The sequence below is a fragment of the Pongo abelii genome, chromosome 13 (assembly GCF_028885655.2).
Source record: "Pongo abelii isolate AG06213 chromosome 13, NHGRI_mPonAbe1-v2.0_pri, whole genome shotgun sequence".
Taxonomy (NCBI): domain Eukaryota; kingdom Metazoa; phylum Chordata; class Mammalia; order Primates; family Hominidae; genus Pongo; species Pongo abelii.
In genome coordinates this window covers 98,405,872-98,425,956 of record NC_071998.2, presented here as the reverse complement: position 1 = coordinate 98,425,956, position 20,085 = coordinate 98,405,872, and the positions used below count along the sequence as shown (strand labels likewise).

Sequence of the window (20,085 nt, the reverse complement as noted above, 5' to 3'; positions counted from 1 at the left end):
CTCGGCCGTGCAGGAAAGTGGCCGAGCCCAGTGGCAGCTCAGCACAAGAAAGGGAGCAGAGTGCTGCAGGGCGCTGGTTACCTTCGGGGAAGGTGAAATTATATTGAGGATAATGGGAGCCAAGTTTCTCACTGCCCTGGAAGGAGTTAGAAATATGGGAAGGGAGAAGATAGAATGAACCTTAGGGCATTTTTATTCTTTTTTTTTTTTTTTTTTGAAACAGGGTCTCCCTCTGTCACCCAGGCTGGAGTATAGTGCCGTGATCTCGGCTCACTGGAGCCTCAACCTCCTGGGTTCAAGCGATCCTCCCACCTCAGCCCCCTCCAAGTAGTTGGGACCACAGGCATGCGCCACCATACCTGGCTGATTTTTGTATTTTTCGTAGAGACAGGGTTTTACCATGTTGCCCAGGCTGGCCTTGAACTCCTGGACTCCAGCGATCCGCCCACCTTGGCTTCCCAAAGTGCTGGGATTACAGGCTTCAGCCACCATGCCCAGCCTGAACCTTATGGCATTGGATCAGAATTAATGGTACCAGAGTGAACTCCCTTTTCAGTATCTATGTATCAAATGTAAATATAAGTATTTACTGTGTGTCCACTTAGACGGCTTGGGAGCAGTGAGACTCTAATAGCAGTGAGCATGCCTAGAGCAAGGGTTTGCTTTCTAAATACAACCTACATTAAGGGGAGCTAGAGCTCCTTGGTAAACGGCTGATGCCAGGACTAGGGCACAGGAAGTGCAAGAGCCTGGAATACATTACTGTGCCAGAAAGTAGGGAAGTACTCAGACGGTAACGGCACGTCGAAACACAGAAGCCAGCTTTAACAAAACACAATCAGCCAGGCGCGGTGGCTCACGCCTGTAATCCCAGCACTTTGGGAGGCTGAGGCAGGCGGATCATTTGAGCTCAGGAGTTTGAGACCAGCCTGGCCAATATGGTGAAACCCTGTCTCTACTAAAAAAAAAGAAAACACACAATCACAGAACCCGGGACAATTCCAACATCAAAGTAATGATAGTAAGGGATTATATACCATCGAATAAAATAGGAATCAAAGTCCATACAGACACAAATAATAAATGAGGGGAAAAAGAGTAAGAATACAGGACAATGTTAACTAATAAAGTAGAAAGAATTTGAAAATCACCACTTGGAAACCATTACAGTAGGCAAGAAACAACAATACTAAAACGAATGGGCCAAACTTTGATGAGAAATAGGATATTTACAAAGGCTCAAAATATCTCCCTATAAAATATTTATCCAATACAAAGGGACAAAGAGTAACTTTCCAGGGAAGACTGGCAGACACCACCTGCCTCAGGGTCCAAGTGAACACCACCAATGATGGGACAAATTGACACCCTGTGTCACCTTATGGGGTGCAGCTGGAGGGGCACAACGGCACTTCTGTTTCCTCCAAACACGCATACCAAGGGTAATAATGAGGAAACACCAAACATACACTGAGGGACATTTTATAAGACAACTGTCCTAGAGTCTTCAAAAAATGTTAAGGTCATAAAGATCAAGGAGGGAGAGGGACTGAGAAAGTGAACTGGAGTTTCAATAAATGCAGTTAAATGCAGCGTGTTAACCTGGATCGGGCCCTTTTGCTTGGAGGACAATGTTGGTGCAAGTGTAAAATTTTATAAGGTTCTCTAAGGTGGTGGTGGGGTATGTGGGAGCTCTGGTGCTGTTCCTGCAACTTCTTCTGCAAGTGTGAAATTGTGTAAGTATGAAAAAACTGCCAATGATCTTTGCAAAAATGCAAATATGGTATAAAAATTATAAAACCATCTTGAATTACAACAGTTAAAGATATGACTGAAAATATTTTACAATTAAGAACAAACTGGTTAAAAAAGTTTAACTTTGCAATTTCCTTAGAATCAAAGACAATATAAAAATTAGTTAAAATGCTGTTAAGCAGAAGCAGACCTAATTGACAGCTCCCTATACAAAAAATAACAGCAACAAAAAAACACCTACAATGAACTAAAATGTTAAGCTGCGAAAATCACTCCAGGGTCCATAAAATCATTCAATAAACAAAAAACTGAACCCCCAAGCTGTTCTAAGACATAGTCCCACCACCAAATATTCTCAACAAAATTTCAATGAATTTTGAAGCAATATTATTGTGCTCAAATCTGCTATTTTGTGCAAACAAAACCCATATGGCTTGTACAATTGTGCAGCCAAACAAAAGCAGTTTTGAAAGAATTTTGGACTTACAAAGGTGGAAGCCGTCAACCCATATCAAACATCCCAAGAGCCGGAGGTGGCAACCCAATTGGCAGTTCCAGCCCTGGTCAGCATACTGAAGTGTGGAGGGCCATTTACAGCGGAGAAGCCTGTGATGGCGGTGTGTCAACCTGACTGGGTAAAGGGATGCCCAGATAGCTGGTAAAATGGTATTTCTGGTGTGTAGGTGAGGGTGTTTCCAGAAGAGTTTAGCATTTCAATCAGTAGACCAGAGTTCATCTACTGGATGATGCCCACCCTCACCAATGCAGGTGGGTGTCATCCATTCTGTTGAAGGCCCAAACAAAAAGGCAGAGGAAGAGCCAATTTGCTCTTGAGCTGGAACGTCCACTTTCTCCTGTTCTGGGTACCATGGGCCTTACACCAGTGCACCTGACCCCACCCTTGGCCTTCTCAGGCCTCTGATCTTGCACTGAACTACACCAGTTCCTTTCCTGGTTCTCCAGCTTGCAGACAGCATACTGTAGGACTGCTAGGTCTCCATAATCAGATGAGTCTATTTCCATAATAAATCTCCATTTGTTTTTTTTCTGGAGAATGCTGACTTATGCAAAGCTCATCTAGAAAGCTAATAGATATGTAGGACAGAGCTTCCGGATCTTTTCAACATGACAAACACGGTACTTGTATAACATGCTAGGAAAACAGATGAGGTTGCCCGGGGTTAGAGCCCAGGTTCCCCAACTGCCTTGAGGATGACCTCATGGGCTGAGGAAAATCACCATCTCTAAATATCTATACCTATTGCAAGCCGAGTTAGGAAGCTCTGGAATAGGAAGATGAGGAGTGCATAACTCAAAGGCAACAAGAATGGAAAATTAAGTATGACTAAGACATGAGGCAGAAGTCTGGGATGACTGTTTTCTAATTTGTGCTCATGGAAGACAAATTAGGTTAGATCTGTAAAGGATCCATTGTTATTAAAATGGCCACTGTCACAGTACATCAAGCTCAGTGGCAGAGACCATGTTGGTATCCACAGCACCATACCACACATGAAGCAAATTTGTCATCCATTTCTTTGGTCCTCCCAGCCTCCTCTCCACAGTGAAAACCCTACATGAGGGACCACTGCTTTCTAAATCTAATTTCATCACAGTGAAGGCTATTTACAACCAACCTGTAACTGTTTCTTGCAGTTCCCCAAATGTTACTGACAATGCAGTATCTTTTTCATGGCAAGTCCAAGCCTTCACTCAGACTCATCACTCTCCTTTCCATCCTCCCATCCACAAAGTACACAGTTCTGGAACCTATCCACCCACCCACCCACCAAAACATGTCCAATTGCTACAACTTCTCCCTCCAAGGTTCCACCCACTCTCTTCTTCCAGCTGCAGTTAAGATGCTTCCTCCAGTTGCCCCAACTCCAATCCCAGGGCTTAAGAATTTCCAGATGCTTTCATCGGGCTTTTCTTTTCTGGTTGACTTGTCACACTTTTGCCAGATGCTTTTGACAATGTGGTGGTGGACTTCATTATCCTACTGTAAGAATAAGAAACAGTGTAGCAACATCCAAGAGTAACTTAGACACCACTAGGCCAGCACATCAGGCTCACAATGTTCCTTTTCTTTGTGAGTGGATAATAGGGGTTACACCACTCCTCTGGAAAGATCTGTGACAGTCACATGGAAGCCAGACTACAGCTAAGACCTGAAGTCAAGAGTCCAAGAATGTCAGGAGAGGAATAAAAAGCATCATATAACTTAGGGTAGACTAGTCAGTTTTGAACAGGGGCACCAAACCTTCGCTGTAAGGGGCCAGACAGTGATTATTTAGGCTTTGCAGGCCAGTCTGCTGCAGCTATCCAACAGCAAACTTCTGTAGCATAGAAGTAGCTATAGACAATACGTAAACAAATGAGGATGGCTGTTTCAATAACACTTTTAAGGACACTGAAATGTAAATTGAAACTTTTGAGGTGATAAAAAACATACACAATTGAAACCATTTAAAAATGTAAAGATCACCCTTAGTTCATGGACCACATAACAGGTATATGCCAGATTTGGCTCATGAAGCTGTAGTTTGCCAACCCTTGGCTTAGTGGGAAAAAATGGGGAAAATGGACGGGGGAGGCCAACTGAACTTCATGGCTGGAGAATCCACCAGAACTGACTGGGTCAGGAACACTCATTCCCTCCAACTGCTTACTTTCGGTAGAACATTTTGTAGCAGGCTTTGGCTGGCTGCTTCAGACAAGAAGTATGGAACAATGGAGATTTTCTGCATTCCCTAAAAGACCTCACTAACCTTAACATCCCAGCAAGTATCCCATCTCTGTGTTGAGAAAAGAACCAGGAGACCCAATAAAGTCAATCTAGTGCCTGGGCCTCCTATATGATACACTCACCAATTACTGAAGTAAAAAGAAATATCAGTGACAGAAGCATTGTCAACTTTCAATCTGATTCTATGTGACAGAATCATTTAAAAAATGAGAAGTGCAATGTTGGATGTATTGAAAATATTTTATAATCAATTCTCTAGAATCCTAGCCATCCAGTACATAGTACAGGAAAAAATTATATTGGAACACTTCAGTATTTTTAAACAATGAAAAAAAATTTGACTAGAGGATGGCATAAGAAATTTACAAATACAAACTTAGGCTTCCTCACATTTCCCACAGAGCAACTAAACGAGAAAAAGATTTCAAGAAATGACAGTATACCTCAAATGCAAAATTCCAAAGTCAAATAGCTACTTACATTAAGAGATTTATCAAAACAGTTTGTAAATTAAACAATAACAGCAAAAGGCACAAAAAGCCTATTTCTTTTATGGTGTCTCGGCTGATTCTTTAAGAAGCAGATAAACAAGGTACTGTAAGGAACGATCAAAACTTGGCCTGAGCTGTCTTCTGATAATTATTAATCCTAGTATATCCAGATCTGTTGTCCAAGGACAAAAGCTCCATGCCACTTTCTGCTGTCACTTTCCAAGGAAGAGGCTGCTGTTTTTTTTTTTTTGTTTCCAGTTTTCACTATCATCTGAGTAGACAGAGAATGCCATAAAATAAATCAGAGTATTCCATTATCCGATCAGAAATGCCACCTCTTTTCTCAACTCATTGCTCTGACTTGAAAGATGAACGTATATATGAATTCTCATTTTATTCTCCTGAGAAATTATGCATGATCCATCATAAAACATACAGGTAATACAAAGTCCAAAAGCCTGTCATGTTTATATGGCAGTGGTGTGATCTCGGCTCACCGCAACCTTCACTTCCCGGGTTCAAGCAATTCTCATGCCTCAGCCTCCCAAGTAGCTGGGACCACAGGCGTGCGCCACCATGCCTGGCTATTTTTTGTATTTTTAGTATAGACGGGATTTCGCCATGATGGTCAGGCTGGTCTCAATCTCCTGGCCTCAAGTGATCTGCCCACCTCGGCCTCCCAAAGTGCTGGGATTATAGGCGTGAGCCACCATACCCAGCCAGTTTCATTTATTTTCATAAGAAATAGGTTATGAGTACGTGATGTAAATGCTTAAAAGTCATCACCATACTGTGCTAAAGATATTGCGAAATTATGCAGAGAAATCTGTGCAAATTCATCTTCTTAGTATCAGATGGTTAAAAAAAAAAAAAAAAAGGAAACAAAAAACAAAAGCAACCCAAATTATTTCTTTAAATACTCTTATTTATACTCAGGAAAACAGATTTGAAAAACTGAACAAGTAGACATCTGCCCCGTTTATGATTAAATAACAATGCCAATGAAGGAGATTCCAAAGAAAAAACTGAGATGAAAAAATCCAAATAAAAGCCAACACTGCTATTAAGATTTTTCTTTTAATATGCCATGAGATATCTTGATTGTATATTTTCCAAAGTACTTTCCAGCCACATCTCCCAATCCTTCCAAAAGACTTTGCCAGTCTTTCCAATGCAATAAAAGATGCTGGATTATAGTTTTGTCTACCATCTCTTTTTGAAAGCAATATTATACTAATGACTTTAATGGTAATACACTCTTATCTAATAAAGAAACACATTTACAAATATCAGAAACCCAGTTTTGAAACATTTGCATTAATTTTGAACTGAATCAGCATTTTGTGGGTTTTTAAAAAGGCAGCAGTTTGACTCACGACTTGCTGATAAACACGTTTCTGCTGAGGGAAGGGGAAAAGACAGGGAGAGTGAATGCTGCATTTCTCCATTGGCCCCAAAAGTGCTAATTTCACAAAGGGATACATCAAAAGCAAACATGCAATGGTTGTTTTAAAACTTTTACTGCAATGTAACAATGAAGTAAACAGTAATTAGACACCTACCAATTTTTTCCCCAAAACAAAAAAAAAATGTAAACAGGAAAATAACTCTGCCTATACTTGTACAGCTTCTCAAATCATGTTAGAAGGGTCTCACATTCAATGATCAAGAAATTTTAAAATAGCAGTAATTATTTTCATTTTAAGAAAAGGTTCCCTTTCTCCCCTCCCACCCCAAATATTTAACATGAAAGAATGGGCTTCCTTACACATTAATTTTATACTTATTTTTGAAGCAGCAACAATTAACCATCAATTTGGCATTTCTGTTTACAGTCGCTACAAAAATTTTTTAAATTTCACAAAGTCATTATCCAGTGTTGCCATGAAACAGAGACTGTAAATTCTAGGTAGCTAAGATTCTTTCTGAAACCAATGTTAAGTCAAAGAAATATAAAGCAGGGCATTACACTAAGTTTCTGGATCTAGTACACTAAAAAGAGTGAAACCTAGGAAAAGTTACCTACTGTTTTACAGAAGAAATAAAGATCTGCAAAAGCTGATTTTTGGTTGTATATATTTTACACACTGTGTGGAGTTGCGGCATCTGCTAATTGAAGCAGACATGCACTGTATTTATCCCTGCCCTGTATCCTAGATCCCTCCCTCCCCACCCCCAACAATCTACTACCTTATACCAAGTATTGTGGATATGAGCCCAAGTCATCCCAGACAATCCAGTGAACAAGTTAGTGTAATGCACTGGTGTGAAGTGTGAGATATAAAAAAGTCCCTTTCAATCTTCATCAAAGTTCTGCTGTAGAAGAAAATTGGCAGCCAAATTCTCATTCTTCTCACAAGCAAAATATGCTTGTATCACAAGTCCTTCAGGAAATCCTAATGCCTTTAACTGGAAGAAAAAGGAAAAAAATATAAATCCAACACACCAATTACGGCACATTTAATTTTATTTACATACTATAGATTCCAGCATAGCACTAAAGACAGATCATTACTCAAAAACATACTGCAACCCAAAAAAGCTCTTGAGAATTTTACATGAATTCATCTCTATCAATATGGATTTACTGCCCAACTCAAGGGATTAGATGGAATCTAGACCCTTTCCTTTACTAATCACCTAAAAAAAGTCTTTGTTTCTAGTTAAAGCTTAATAGATACTATGCAAATACTCTTTGGCCTTATTAAAAATTAGTTGCTAACTGCTATGGTTTAAAAATAAATGACTCTACAGAAGTGTGTAAATCAAATGGCTTTTAGTATATTAAGAGTGAAGATAAGGATGAGAGTACCTGCAGTATAGTTTAACCACCTCACCTAATTATTTGTAAATTAAAACAAATTATGTTGTATTTATTAATGCCAACTCATGTCTTTCATTTGGATCAAACATCACTCTCAATCTCCTTGCTTTATTCAACACTCCATACTAGAAAAACAGGTGACCAATTATTAGTAATACATGGTACATTTTGAAGATAGTGTTCTATTTTTATCTGCTTAAGTTACAGCATTTTAAATGGTAATACCAGCTACTTAATTTCATTTTTCTAGTCTATTATATTAAAAATCACTTGTGACAATACTCACTCCTTTTAAAAGCCTTTAAAAATTCAGCCAAATGTCACCCTCCTCAATTGTCTCAATCACCTTGAGTTAGATCACGGGTCCCAAACCCCCAGACCGTGAACTGGCACCAGCCATTGGCCTGTTAGGAACTGGGCCGCACGGGAGGAGGTGAGCAGTGGGCGAGCAAGTGAAGCTTCATCTGTATTTACAGCCGCTCCCCATCCCTCGAATTACCACCTGAGCTCCATCTCCTGTTGTATCAGCAGTGGCATTAGATTCTCATATGAGCATGAACCCTACTGTGAATGAGAGGGATCTAGGGTCTGTACTCCGTATGATAGCCTAACAAATGCCTGATGATGTGAGGTGCAACAGTTTCATCCCAAAAGCACTGCCCCACCCCACTTCCTAACCTAACTAATGCCTGATGATCGGAGGTGGAACAGTTTCATCCCAAAACCACCGCGCCCAGCCCACCTCTGTTGGTAGAAGAAAAGGTCTTCTACGAAGCTGGTCCCTGGTGCCAAAAAGGTTGAAGACTGCTGTGTCAGATTATATTCAGAAATAACCCTTAAAAGTTGGGCAAAAATCCCAATTCATCACGAATAACTATTCATCTATGAAAGCAGAAGAAACTAAAAAATCAGTTTGTTATCTGGGTTTTATCCAGATTAAGGCTAGGATACGTGAAGTAAAGGGTACAATCCAACTGCCTGCTTCTACAAAACACACAATTTAGATTCAAAGACACAAGTAGGTTGAAAGTAAAATGATAGAAAAAGGTATATACCATGCAAATGGTAACCAAAAAAGAGCTAGAATGGCTATATCAGAGGAAACAGATTTAAGATAAAAATTGTTACTACAGACAAAAGGCATTTTATGATAAAAAAGGATCAGGAAGACACAACAAATATAAATATATATAACAGAGCCACAAAATACATAAAATAAAAACTGAGAATTAAAGGTAGAAATTGGCAATTAACAATAACAGAGACATCTATAGCTCCACCTTCAGTAATAGATAAAACAGCTAAGGAAGAAGACTTGACTACAAACGAGATCTATCAGATGTTTATAGACCACTTAATAAGAACTACATTATATTCTTCTTCAGTATACATAGAACATTCTTCAGAAACACCATGTTAGGCCACAAAACGAACCTCAATAAGTTGAAAAGTATTGTAAGTATATTCTCTGATTATAATGGAATGAATTTAGAAATCGAAAGGAGAAAATGCGGGAAATTCATAAACTTGTGGAAATTAACACAATCCTAAATAACGAATGAATTAAATTAGAAACCAAATGGGAAATTAAAAAACATTTTGAGATGAAAGAAAGCAAAAATACAACATACTAAAACTTATGGGATGCTGCTATAGCATAAACACAGAAGGAATATTATAGCTATAAACATCTATGCTAACAAAGATAGATAATAATTTAATCTTAAACTAAAACTAAACAAAGAACTAAACTAAACCTAACCTAAAAAAGGAAGAACAAACTAGAAGCAAGCAAGAGGGAAATAAACATTAGAGAGACTTAAAAAACAAAACAAACAAACACAAAGACTAGAAAAATAGGGAGAATCAACAAAACCCAAAGTTATTTTTGTCATTAACAACAACAACAAAATGAACAAAATTAAAGCCTTTAGCTAAACTGAAGGGAAAAAACAAAAATATCTTAGGACTCAAATGACTGAAATCAGGAATAAATGCAGGAACATTATTACTTTATCAAAAGAAGAAATACAATGATTATAAGGAAATATGTACAACTGCATGCCAACAAATTAGACAGCTTAGATAAAATAGACAAATTCCAAGTCAAAAACCACCAAAATTGACTCTAAAAGAAATAGAAAAGTTGGCCAGGTGCAGTGGCTCACGCCTGTAATCCCAGCACTTTAGGAGGCCGAGGCGGGCAGATCACAAGGTCAGGAGATCGAGACCATCCTGGCTAACATGGTGAAACCCCGTCTCTACTAAAAAAAATACAAAACAAAATTAGCCGGGCATGGTGGCGGGTGCCTGTGGTCCCAGCTACTCGGGAGGCTGAGGCAGGAGAATGGTGTGAACCCAGGAGGTGGAGCTTGCAATGAACGGAGATCACGCCACTGCAATCCAGCCTGGGCAACAGAGTGAGACTCCGTCTCACAAAAAAAAAAAAAAAAAAAGAAATAGAAAAGTTGAATAGACAAGTAACAAGAGACTGAATCAGTAATCACAAAACTTCCCAAAAACACAAAAGCCCAGGCCCAGACTACTGGTGAATTCTATCAACTGTTCAAAGAATTCACACCAATTCTTAATAAATACTTTCAGATAACAGGAGAGAGTAATTCCCAACTTACTCTAAGAGGCCAGTATTACCTAGACATCAAATTCAGACAAAAACATCACAAAAGTCCCTCTCCCTCTCCCTTTCCCTTTCCCTCTCCCTCTCCCTCTCCCCTTTCTTCAGTCTCCCTCTCCTTCTTTTTTCGATCTCCCTCTGTTGCCGAAGCTGGACTGTACTGCCGTGATCTTGGCTCGCTGCAACCTCCCTGCCTCGGGCTCCTGTGATTCTCCTGCCTCAGCCTGCCGAGTGCCTGGGATTGCAGGCGCGTGCCACACCTGAATGGTTTTTGTTATTTTTGGTGGTGACCGGGTTTCGCCGTGTTGACCAGGCTGGTCTCCAGCTCCTAGCCTCGAGTGATCTGCCCGCCTTGGCCTCCCGAGGTGCTGGGATTGCAGACGGAGTCTCCCTCACTCAGTGCTCAACGTTGCTCAGGCTGGAGTGCAGTGGCGTGATCTTGGCTCGCTACAACCTCCACCTCCCAGCCGCCTGCCTTGGCCTCCTAAAGTGCTAAGATTACAGCCTCTGCCCCGCCGCCACCCCGTATAGGAAGTGAGGAGCGTCTCTGCCTGGCCGCCCATTGCCTGGGATGTGAGGAGCGCCTCTGCCGGGCCGCCCCGTCTGGGAAGTGAGGAACGCCTCTGCCCAGTCGCCCCGTCTGGGAGGTGAGGAGTGCCTCTGCCCGTCCGCCATCCCGTCTGGGAGGAAGTGAGGAGCACCTCTGCCCAGCCACCCTGTCTGGGAGGTGAGGAGCACCTCTGCCTGGCCACCACCCCGTCTGGGAGGAAGTGAGGAGCGCCTCTGCCCAGCCGCCCTGTCTGGGAGGTGTACCCAACAGCTCCGAAGACACAGCGACCATCGGGAGGGGGCCATGAGGACGATGACGGTTTTGTTGAAAAGAAGGGGGGGAAGTGTGGGGAAAGGAAGGAGAGATCAGATTGTTGCTGTGTCTGTGTAGAAAGAGGTGGGCATGGGAGACTCCATTTTGTTCTGACTAGGAGAAATTCTTCTGCCTTGGGATGCTGTTGATCTATGGCCTTTCCCCCAGCCCCGTGCTCTCTGAAACATGTGCTGTGTGAACTCAGGGTTAAATGGATTAAGGGCAGTGCAAGATGTGCTTTGTTAAACAGATGCTTGAAGGCAACATGCTCTTTAAGAGTCATCACCACTCCCTAATCTCAAGTACCCAGGGACACAAACACTGCAGAAGGCCACAGGGACCTCTGCCTAGGAAAACCAGAGACCTTTGTTCATGTGTTTATCTCCTGACCTTCTCTCCACTATTATCCTATGACCCTGCCATATCCCCCTCTCCGAGAAACACCCAAGAATGATCAATAAATACTTAATTAAAAATATATATATATATTGAAGCCCTCAAAATCATCTTTGGAGAAAGGCACAGACTTGTCTCCCCGTCTCCCAGGCATGTGTCCTTAACCTTGGCAAAATAAACTTCTAAATGGATTGAGTCTCAAGAAAAAAAAAAACAAAAAAAAAAACACACAAAAAACTACAGACCAATATGACTTATGCACAGATGCAAAAATCCTCAACAAAATACAAGCAGACTAAATCCAGCAACGTATAAAAAAGATCATATGCTGTAACCAGTAAAATTTATCTCAGAAATGCAAGGTTGTTTCAACATACAAAAACCAATCAATGTAATAAAGCATACTAAAGGACAAAAATTACATGATCATCTTAATACAAGAAAAAAACATTTGACAAAATCCAACACCTTTTTGTGATGAACAAACTAGGAACAGAAGAGAATTTCTTCAATCTGATAAAGGGCATCCACAAAAAACCCATAGATAACATCATACTTAGTGATGAAAGACTGAATGCTTTCCCTTAAGATCAAGAACCAGACAAGGATGTTGTTGGTTCTTGCTAGTCTAATAATATACTGCAGGCTCCAGATAGGGCAATTAGATAAGACAAAGAAATAAAAAGTATCCATATTGGAAAAGAAGTAAAACTGTCTCCATATGCAGATGACATGACCTTGTATATGGAAAATCCTAATGAACACATGCACAAACTACTTAATGAATAAATAAGAGTTCAAGAAGGTTTTAAGATAAACGATCAATATACACAATTAAATTGTATTTTTATATAGTTAGCAATGAACAGTCTAAAAATGAAATTAAGAGAAAAATCCATTTATAACAGCATCAAAAAGAGTAAAAATACTTAGGAATAATTTTAACATAAGTATCACACAACTTCTACCCTGAAAACTACAGGACACTATTGAAAGAAATTATAGAAAAACCTTATTATTAATATGTGACTTCTGAGCATTTGAAATGGGGCTAGTGTGACTAAGGAATTTTTTTTTTTTTTTTTTGAGACAGTCTCACTCTGTTGCCTAGGCTGGAGTGCAGTGGCACAATCTCGGCTCACTGCAACCTCCACCTCCCAGGTCCAAGCAATTCTCCTGCCTCAGCCTCCCAAGTAGCTGAGATTACAGGTATGTGCCACCACGCCAGCTAATTTTTGTATTTTTAGTAGAGATGGGGTTTCACCACGTTGGCCAGGCTGGTCTTGAACTCCTGACCTCAGGTGATCCACCTGCCTTGGCCTCCCAAAGTGCTGGAATTACAGGCATGAGCCCAGCCAAGAACTAATTTTTTTTAAGTTTTACTTAAACTCACCCTTTCTATAGCTTCTTTTTCCTGAGGCGTTACTTGAATGTAGTTCATATGACCACTTCCAGCTTCTGCAATTCCTCCACTGCCACCTCCACCTCCTCCTCCTTGACCACCAGCTTCTTGAACTGGTTCATTTAACATCTGAATAAAATGCTCCTGGTGTTGGCTAATTTGCTGTGGTGATACGAAGGACAGAGAAAAATAATACACTGATATTAAGTATCTGCAGGAACAGAGAAATTCTAAATATTACTAAGAGAAAAGGCTACACTTTTGCAAACGTAGTAATTTAGTGATTCTGGATTATTCAGTCTTTGGAAGGATGTGATTTCTTGTACATTAGTAAAGAAATTCAGTAGTTTTGGGCAAAGTAAACAGTGAAGAAATTTAAATTCTTAAGTGCTCTAAGCCTCCTGTGCTTAATAAAACAAAACAAAACAAAACAAACTACTGTGGGACTATAAGAATAGAACTTATTCTTAATACTTGCATATATTTTTTACCTTCCACACCAGTGGGCACTAAAATGCTGTATAAAATTCAAATACTTGGTGATCTGAGCATTAAAGAAGCCCCACAGCTATTTTTTCTAAGAGTAAGTTGTTCCTGTTGCTTAAAAGTTCCTAAGAAAAAGGAACTGAGTAATAAGCTTGTGAAAAGTGATTTAAAGTTAGGCAGTTTCTTTGTAAACAGCTTCCCAAATTCTTTAACATATTAATGTGTAGTGGGAATCTCCAAAAAGGAAATATAAAATGTTTCCCAAACTTATTACTATTTGGTCAACTTAATTTAACCCAACCTCCATATCCCAACTGTTTTTTTAGTACACCTATCTAGATTACAATATCTAAGTGTAGCTTGGAAGAATACATTCACCATTCTCAAATACAGAGTTGTATTTGAGGAGGGGAAGGACCGTTCACGGACTTTTTCAAATTGTGACACACTCTAAATCACTTGTGAAACTGACACTGATTAGTCACCTGAAGTAACTGAGGATTCTCTCGACCTATCTGCTGTAGTAACGCTGGAAGCAGGGAAGGATTCTGTTGAATAATTTGTCTCATCTGTTGAAACTGAGGCTGATTCCGTAAAAATTCAAGGGGATGTCCTAAAATACACATAAACATTTTTAAACAAAAGCAGTAAATACATATACAAAGAGTGGTTAAACAATACATTTAGACAGCAAACACTATCAAGGAAAAAATGATTTGAGTTCTCAGATGTAATAAAATGAAGTAAATAATGATGAAATCTTCCAACTGTACCAACTTGCAAGTTTTATACAGCAAAAATTACTCCTATTAGTAAAGGCAGGGAGTGCAGAACGCTGACTGTAATATGAACCAAACTTTCTTATAATTGCCCTTGGCACTCAACGTTATAAAATAATACTAGAAACTTGTCTCCCGTGTGTGTTCTATCAAAATAAAAAGTACTAAAAGTTGTTCCTGTTGCTTAAAATTCCTAAGAAAAATATACACCACAACTAACAAAAACAAAAACTCACTTACTTTATAAACAATGAAAACCCCTAAAAGAACACAATCTGAGCTTGAATTCCTAGGAAATGCTAAACCAAAGAAGAAAAAGATAATTAAAGTCTGAGGTCAGGTTTTGCAAATCAGGAGAAACTTTAATCCAAACTTACATTAAGGAAGACTTCCCGTTATTACCATTAAATTTCAAACATTTTGAACTACAAAAACTCGGATAAATAAGCTGTATGGCAATCTAGTACTAATATATCTAAACTCTTCGGTCTAAAATCCATTCACAATAATAAATGTTAATAATGCCAAATAAAATATAAAATACAGAACTTCTGGCTTTTTCAGGGTGCTGGTACTTGTCTGGTTATGCTATAGGAAACCAAAAATCATACATACAGGAATTTTTTTGAGGTTACTAATGAATAAAAGAGAATTTCTAGATGTATGTTGTAATTTCCTATTCAGGAAGACAATCATTCCAATCAAAATGACCACAGCACATGGGTTTTTTGTTCTTCCATATATAATACTAGCTTTACAGGTGAAGGCAGTGAGACTTAGAGACTGTGTCACCTAATAAGTGCTGAAAAGAACAGGACCCCAAATCCAAAGCAGAGCTGTGGTCATCTCTTTCCACTCCCATATGCTGAATCACAACAAAGGGCCTGTCCTTGGGAGACTGTACACAAAGCACTGAGAGACCTTTGTCAACCAGAGGTGACTATCATTATCAGAGCTAGGAAATGCATGGAAGAATGGCCTTTTCAAGATTAACAGTTTAAATTACTTTATTAATATACAGAAGAACGAACGAAGGAGAACACTGCGTAATTCCTAAGCTGACCGCAGGTTCCAGGCTTTGCTCTGTAGTCAGACCTATAGCAATGTGTGGGGTATGGTCAGCACCCCAGTAAGGAGACTTCAATTCAAGCTTTGCTTTCTCCTCTAGATACAAGGTTTTAAACCTCTCACGGTTTCATTTCCTTGGTTGTATAATTACTAACATCCTGCTGGCTTTGAAATTACATACACTTTGTAACATATATGGAGAGAGTAAGAGACAAAGTGAGCAAACCATTCTGAATGGCATCAGAAAGTAACACTAAATACAAACTGGAAAGCATCTTTTCCTTAAAACAAATAAAACAGAATATGCCCTTCGGCAAAACTGCAACACTGATGTTTAATATCAGCAAGGATACCTTTTACATCCACTTGGGAAAGTTTCTTTTGGGCTTTTCTCAAACATTAGTGAAGAGAGAACTTAACGAATTATTCGACTGCTCTGGGAATGAACGTCATTTCTGAAGTATTTCAGATTAAATTATTTTACACTAAAAATTCAGGGCCATTCCCTCCCCATCCAAAAGATTCCACTTTACCTCCAGAACTTGTTGTTGTAGTTGTTGCTGTCGTAGTTGCTGCAGCTGCAGCCACTGCTGAAGACTGAGGAGCCCCAGTACTAGCTGCTTGAGGGGGGTCAACCACAGCCTGACTTTCTCTATCTCCAGGGATTCCCTATAATAGAATTTCCAAGCTTTAAGATATCCCATCATGCAAAACTAAATATTATACAGAGTAAAAGATTTATAGTCTATTTAACATCTTGTCTGATTTTCAAAAGCATCAAACAGATGTCTGCTTCAATTAAAAGTACAGGATTATTAAGCTGCATGGATTCAAATTAGATTAGAAATGACCTGGGTACATTATAGAAAAACCCACATTGCTATAATAATGCAAAGCAGCACTGTCCAACAGAACTTACCATGATGATGGAAATATTCTCTGTGTTGTTCAATAAGATGCCTACCAGGCACATGTAATTAGCATCAAATTTGAAAAATATTGATACATGTACCTTCTTAAAACTGAACATAACCAAAGGTTTTTGTGCTACCTATTAGTTCAGTTGACTTTTTAACTTTTTAGAAATCTTCATCAGCTGTTACTCAGTGATAAAAAGGATTGAGTTTGCAACTCTAGCTTAAGATAATCCAAAAAAAGAGGTTTTGATGCACACTTGACAGTTCTGAAATGACTCCTGGGGAAAAAAATATCTAATGGATACAGACCAGGTACACAGTGGCCAGGCAGGAGGATCTCCCCTACTGATCCATGGTACTGAGAAAGTGTCACTCAGAAAGTATCTCATAAATTTGAGATACTTTTGAGTGAAGTGTTTCTTAAAGTATCAAAGTATCTCATAAATGAGATATTTAAAGTATCTCAAAAAATTTAATTTTTCAAAATTCATAAAATCGATATAAAAGAAATTGAAACCATTTAGTTTTTAGGTGATGCCTTTTGTAAGTTTATAGTACTTATCTTTTAAAGTTATTAAGAGCTTAAAACTGCATGCACTAAAATCTTTTGGGACACCTATTTTGATGCACATGATTGATAGACTTGTCATTTAAAATTTTTAAAAAGTCTTTATCAAGTTCTTATAGATTCTGGAAAGAAGAGAATAAAGAACCAAGTATTATAATTGAATAAGATGATAAATCCTTCCATTCCCTAATAAACCAGAAGCCAAAAGCAACAACATATAAAGCATGAAGAGTAACACAGCAGGAAAATGGCTGCATGCATTAGGTGTCACTCCAGGCATTAAAACCAATGTTTTTGAATGAGTTCACCAATTCAAACCCTTAACTCAGATGAGCAGTTATTTAAGTGCTAACAAACTACATACAAATTTAGGATCCAGAGCGTCCATCAAATTCTGTTTTATTAAACTAAAAAGTTAATCTTCATTGCTATAGATCGACCTCTATTCTCACACATTACATAGCCTCTTATATAAATGCTCAACATTTCTTCTTTCCATCCATTCACCTTAACCTATCTCTTAACTAGTAACCATTAAAGGCAACTTTTCCCCTCCAGTCTATGAAACAAAGAGCAAATATATAAAAAGCATTTTAGTTATAAATTGTTTTTGATGAATTCATGTCTCATCTATTTATTTGCATTTGATGCTCTACAGCAGTTTTAGCATTTGGTAACAATGATTCTGTTTTTTTTATACCTCAAAACTCCACATCCATTAGATCAAAATAACTGATACTGTTGAACTTATGCAGAATTCTAAATCAGGTGTAAATGAAAGCCACTCCATAAAAGCTAATACTTTTATACAATCTGTTTAGGGTATGCACTCCTCACCAAACAAATTCACAACAATTATTAATTCCACAATTCCAAACAAACTGGATAAACTGCCAGCATTTAAAGACACTACTCAAGAAGACAATGAAAAAGTGAATTTAAAAAGATAAAATAATATGCTAAGAAAAAGGTTTTGTGAACTTCACATGCAAATGCATGGGCAAATAAATGGTGGAGGCAGAGTACAGTTATGAGTCTTATAACTGACTCTTCTGAAATTAGCTAGCTACCTGAAAGGAGTTTTTAACAGAAGTACAACCTAGACACAAAGGAATGGGTTAAACTGTGGATGTAATTCCCAAAAGGGTTAGAATCAGGCAACTTTTAAGATGATATTTAGGGCAATTCAGACTTTGATAATACTCCAAAACACCAAAGATAATTATAGAAGTCTAAGATTTTTAAAAAGTTAATTCAATTACTTCAGCCTGTGTCACATCTGTAAAACTAGCATACTTTCATCTTAATACCAAGGGTTTCAGTTAATGTCCACAACAACCTATTTCTCAAAAACTCCCATTACCAGGAAAAAAAGAAGACTTTATTCAAAAAGTCCCTCAACTCCGACTACAAAAACAAATTCAAATGCCAATGGGACCAGGTAAGTGACACCATTCATTAAATGCATGATGTTACATTGGTAACAGAGTGAATCAGAGGATAATGAATTAGATTCCACGATCTAAAATATTTTCCTTAATCCCTTGTAAAAATCTGGGATCAATGTTGTCCAGATAAACCAGAAATCTGTACTTTTATGTGAAATTTCCCAGTTTTTAAAAAGCTGGCAACTTATTACAGAAATATACACAGTATAAGCAAAAGAATTTGGCCCGGATTCTCAAGCTTGAAATTTTGGCCAGGCACGGTGGCTCACGAGGTCAGGAGATCAAGACCATCCTGGCTAACATGGTGAAATCCCATCTCTACTAAAAATACAAAAAAATTAGCCGGGCATGGTGGCAGGCGCCTGTGGTCCCAGCTACTTGGAAGGCTGAGGCAGGAGAAAGGCGTGAACCTGGGAGGTGGAGCTTGCGGTGAGCAGAGATCGTGCCACTGCACTCCAGTCTGGGCGACAGAGCGAGACTCCGTCTCAAAAAAAAAAAAATTTTTTGTTCTGAATAATTCACCCATAGTGGCACCTAAAAAGCTACTACAATGTTGGACCATGAGATTAAAAAAGGTTACATTTTATTAACACAAAATACAAACATACTAGAAAAAAAAAGCATTATGTATATCATCTAGCATATATCCGTGACAACTGAACTGGTCCTTTAAAATCTGTTTCTTTGAGATTTTGATCTTAAACAACAGAATGGAGTAAAGTAAAACAAACATTTCTCACCATTAAAAGATACTCCACTGCTCTGTCAGGGTTGTTGAAACTGGCTCTCAGGGCTGCAATCACTTGCTCTCGTTCATAGCCCATTGACATGATCTCAGTTACCATATTCTCGTAAGACTGACCTGTCACTAAAAAGGGAGGGTGGAGGGGAAAGAAAAGGAACATTTAATAAATAAGCATTCTCTATACATTTATTGATTCACATATACAACATTTCAGGCACTACTATGCTAGCAATACAAAGATGAGTAACAGTATAAATTACAACATATATGTAGTAAGTAATGGTCCCCCAAAGATGCCCTCCAGTTTGATCCCTGGAACCTATAAATAGGTTACACGGCAAAGGGAAATTGCGGTTATAGATAAAATTAAGGTTGCTAATCAGCTGACTTTAAGACAGAGACCTCATTCTGGATTATCCAGGTGGGTCCAGTGTAATGACATGAATCCTTAACAGTAGTCGGAGGAGGCAGATGAGAGGGTCAGAGAAACAGGTGTGAGGAGGAGGAGACAAAACCAGGATGAGAGATGTTACGCTGTTGCCTTTGAAGATGGAGAAAGGGGCTACCAGCCAAGGTATGTGAGCAGTCTCTAGAAGCTGGACAGGATCAGGAAAAAAATTCTTCCCCGGAGTCTCCAAAAAGGAATGCTGGCTCCCTGATTTTAGTACAGTGAGCCCTGTGTCACATTTCTAACCTACAGTACTAGAAGACAGTTAATCTGTGTTCTACACCACTAAGTTTGTGGTAACTTACTACAGCAGCAACAGGAAACTCATATAATATGTTTCAGAGTACAGTAGAAAAATGAGGTACGAAGGTAAGGGAGAATTAGCAGGAGGTCAGAGAAGGCAACTGGTAAGAAGAGACTGAATTCTGAAAACATGCTGGGGAAGGGATGGTATTTCGAACCATCAACTCTGATGCAACAAGTTCACAGTTTCCTTTTGATACCTTATATAA

At 38.9% G+C, this 20,085-nt stretch overlaps 1 protein-coding gene across 4 annotated transcripts in view; it reads right to left on the bottom strand.

The window, feature by feature from the left end:
• Positions 1–5,211: 5,211 nt before the first annotated feature.
• The window catches only part of RAD23B (RAD23 homolog B, nucleotide excision repair protein), a 49,542-nt gene continuing 34,668 nt past the window's right edge, over positions 5,212–20,085 (bottom strand). For all 4 annotated transcript variants that reach the window (XM_024252109.3, XM_024252108.3, XM_063714345.1 and 1 more), the window contains 5 exons: positions 19,121–19,248; positions 15,981–16,116; positions 14,086–14,213; positions 13,106–13,276; positions 5,212–7,404 (listed from right to left, as the gene is read on the bottom strand). In XM_024252109.3, coding sequence (XP_024107877.1) covers positions 7,291–7,404; positions 13,106–13,276; positions 14,086–14,213; positions 15,981–16,116; positions 19,121–19,248 — 677 coding nt within the window. In that variant the 3' untranslated portion in view covers positions 5,212–7,290. The remainder of the gene's footprint in view (positions 7,405–13,105; positions 13,277–14,085; positions 14,214–15,980; positions 16,117–19,120; positions 19,249–20,085) is intronic.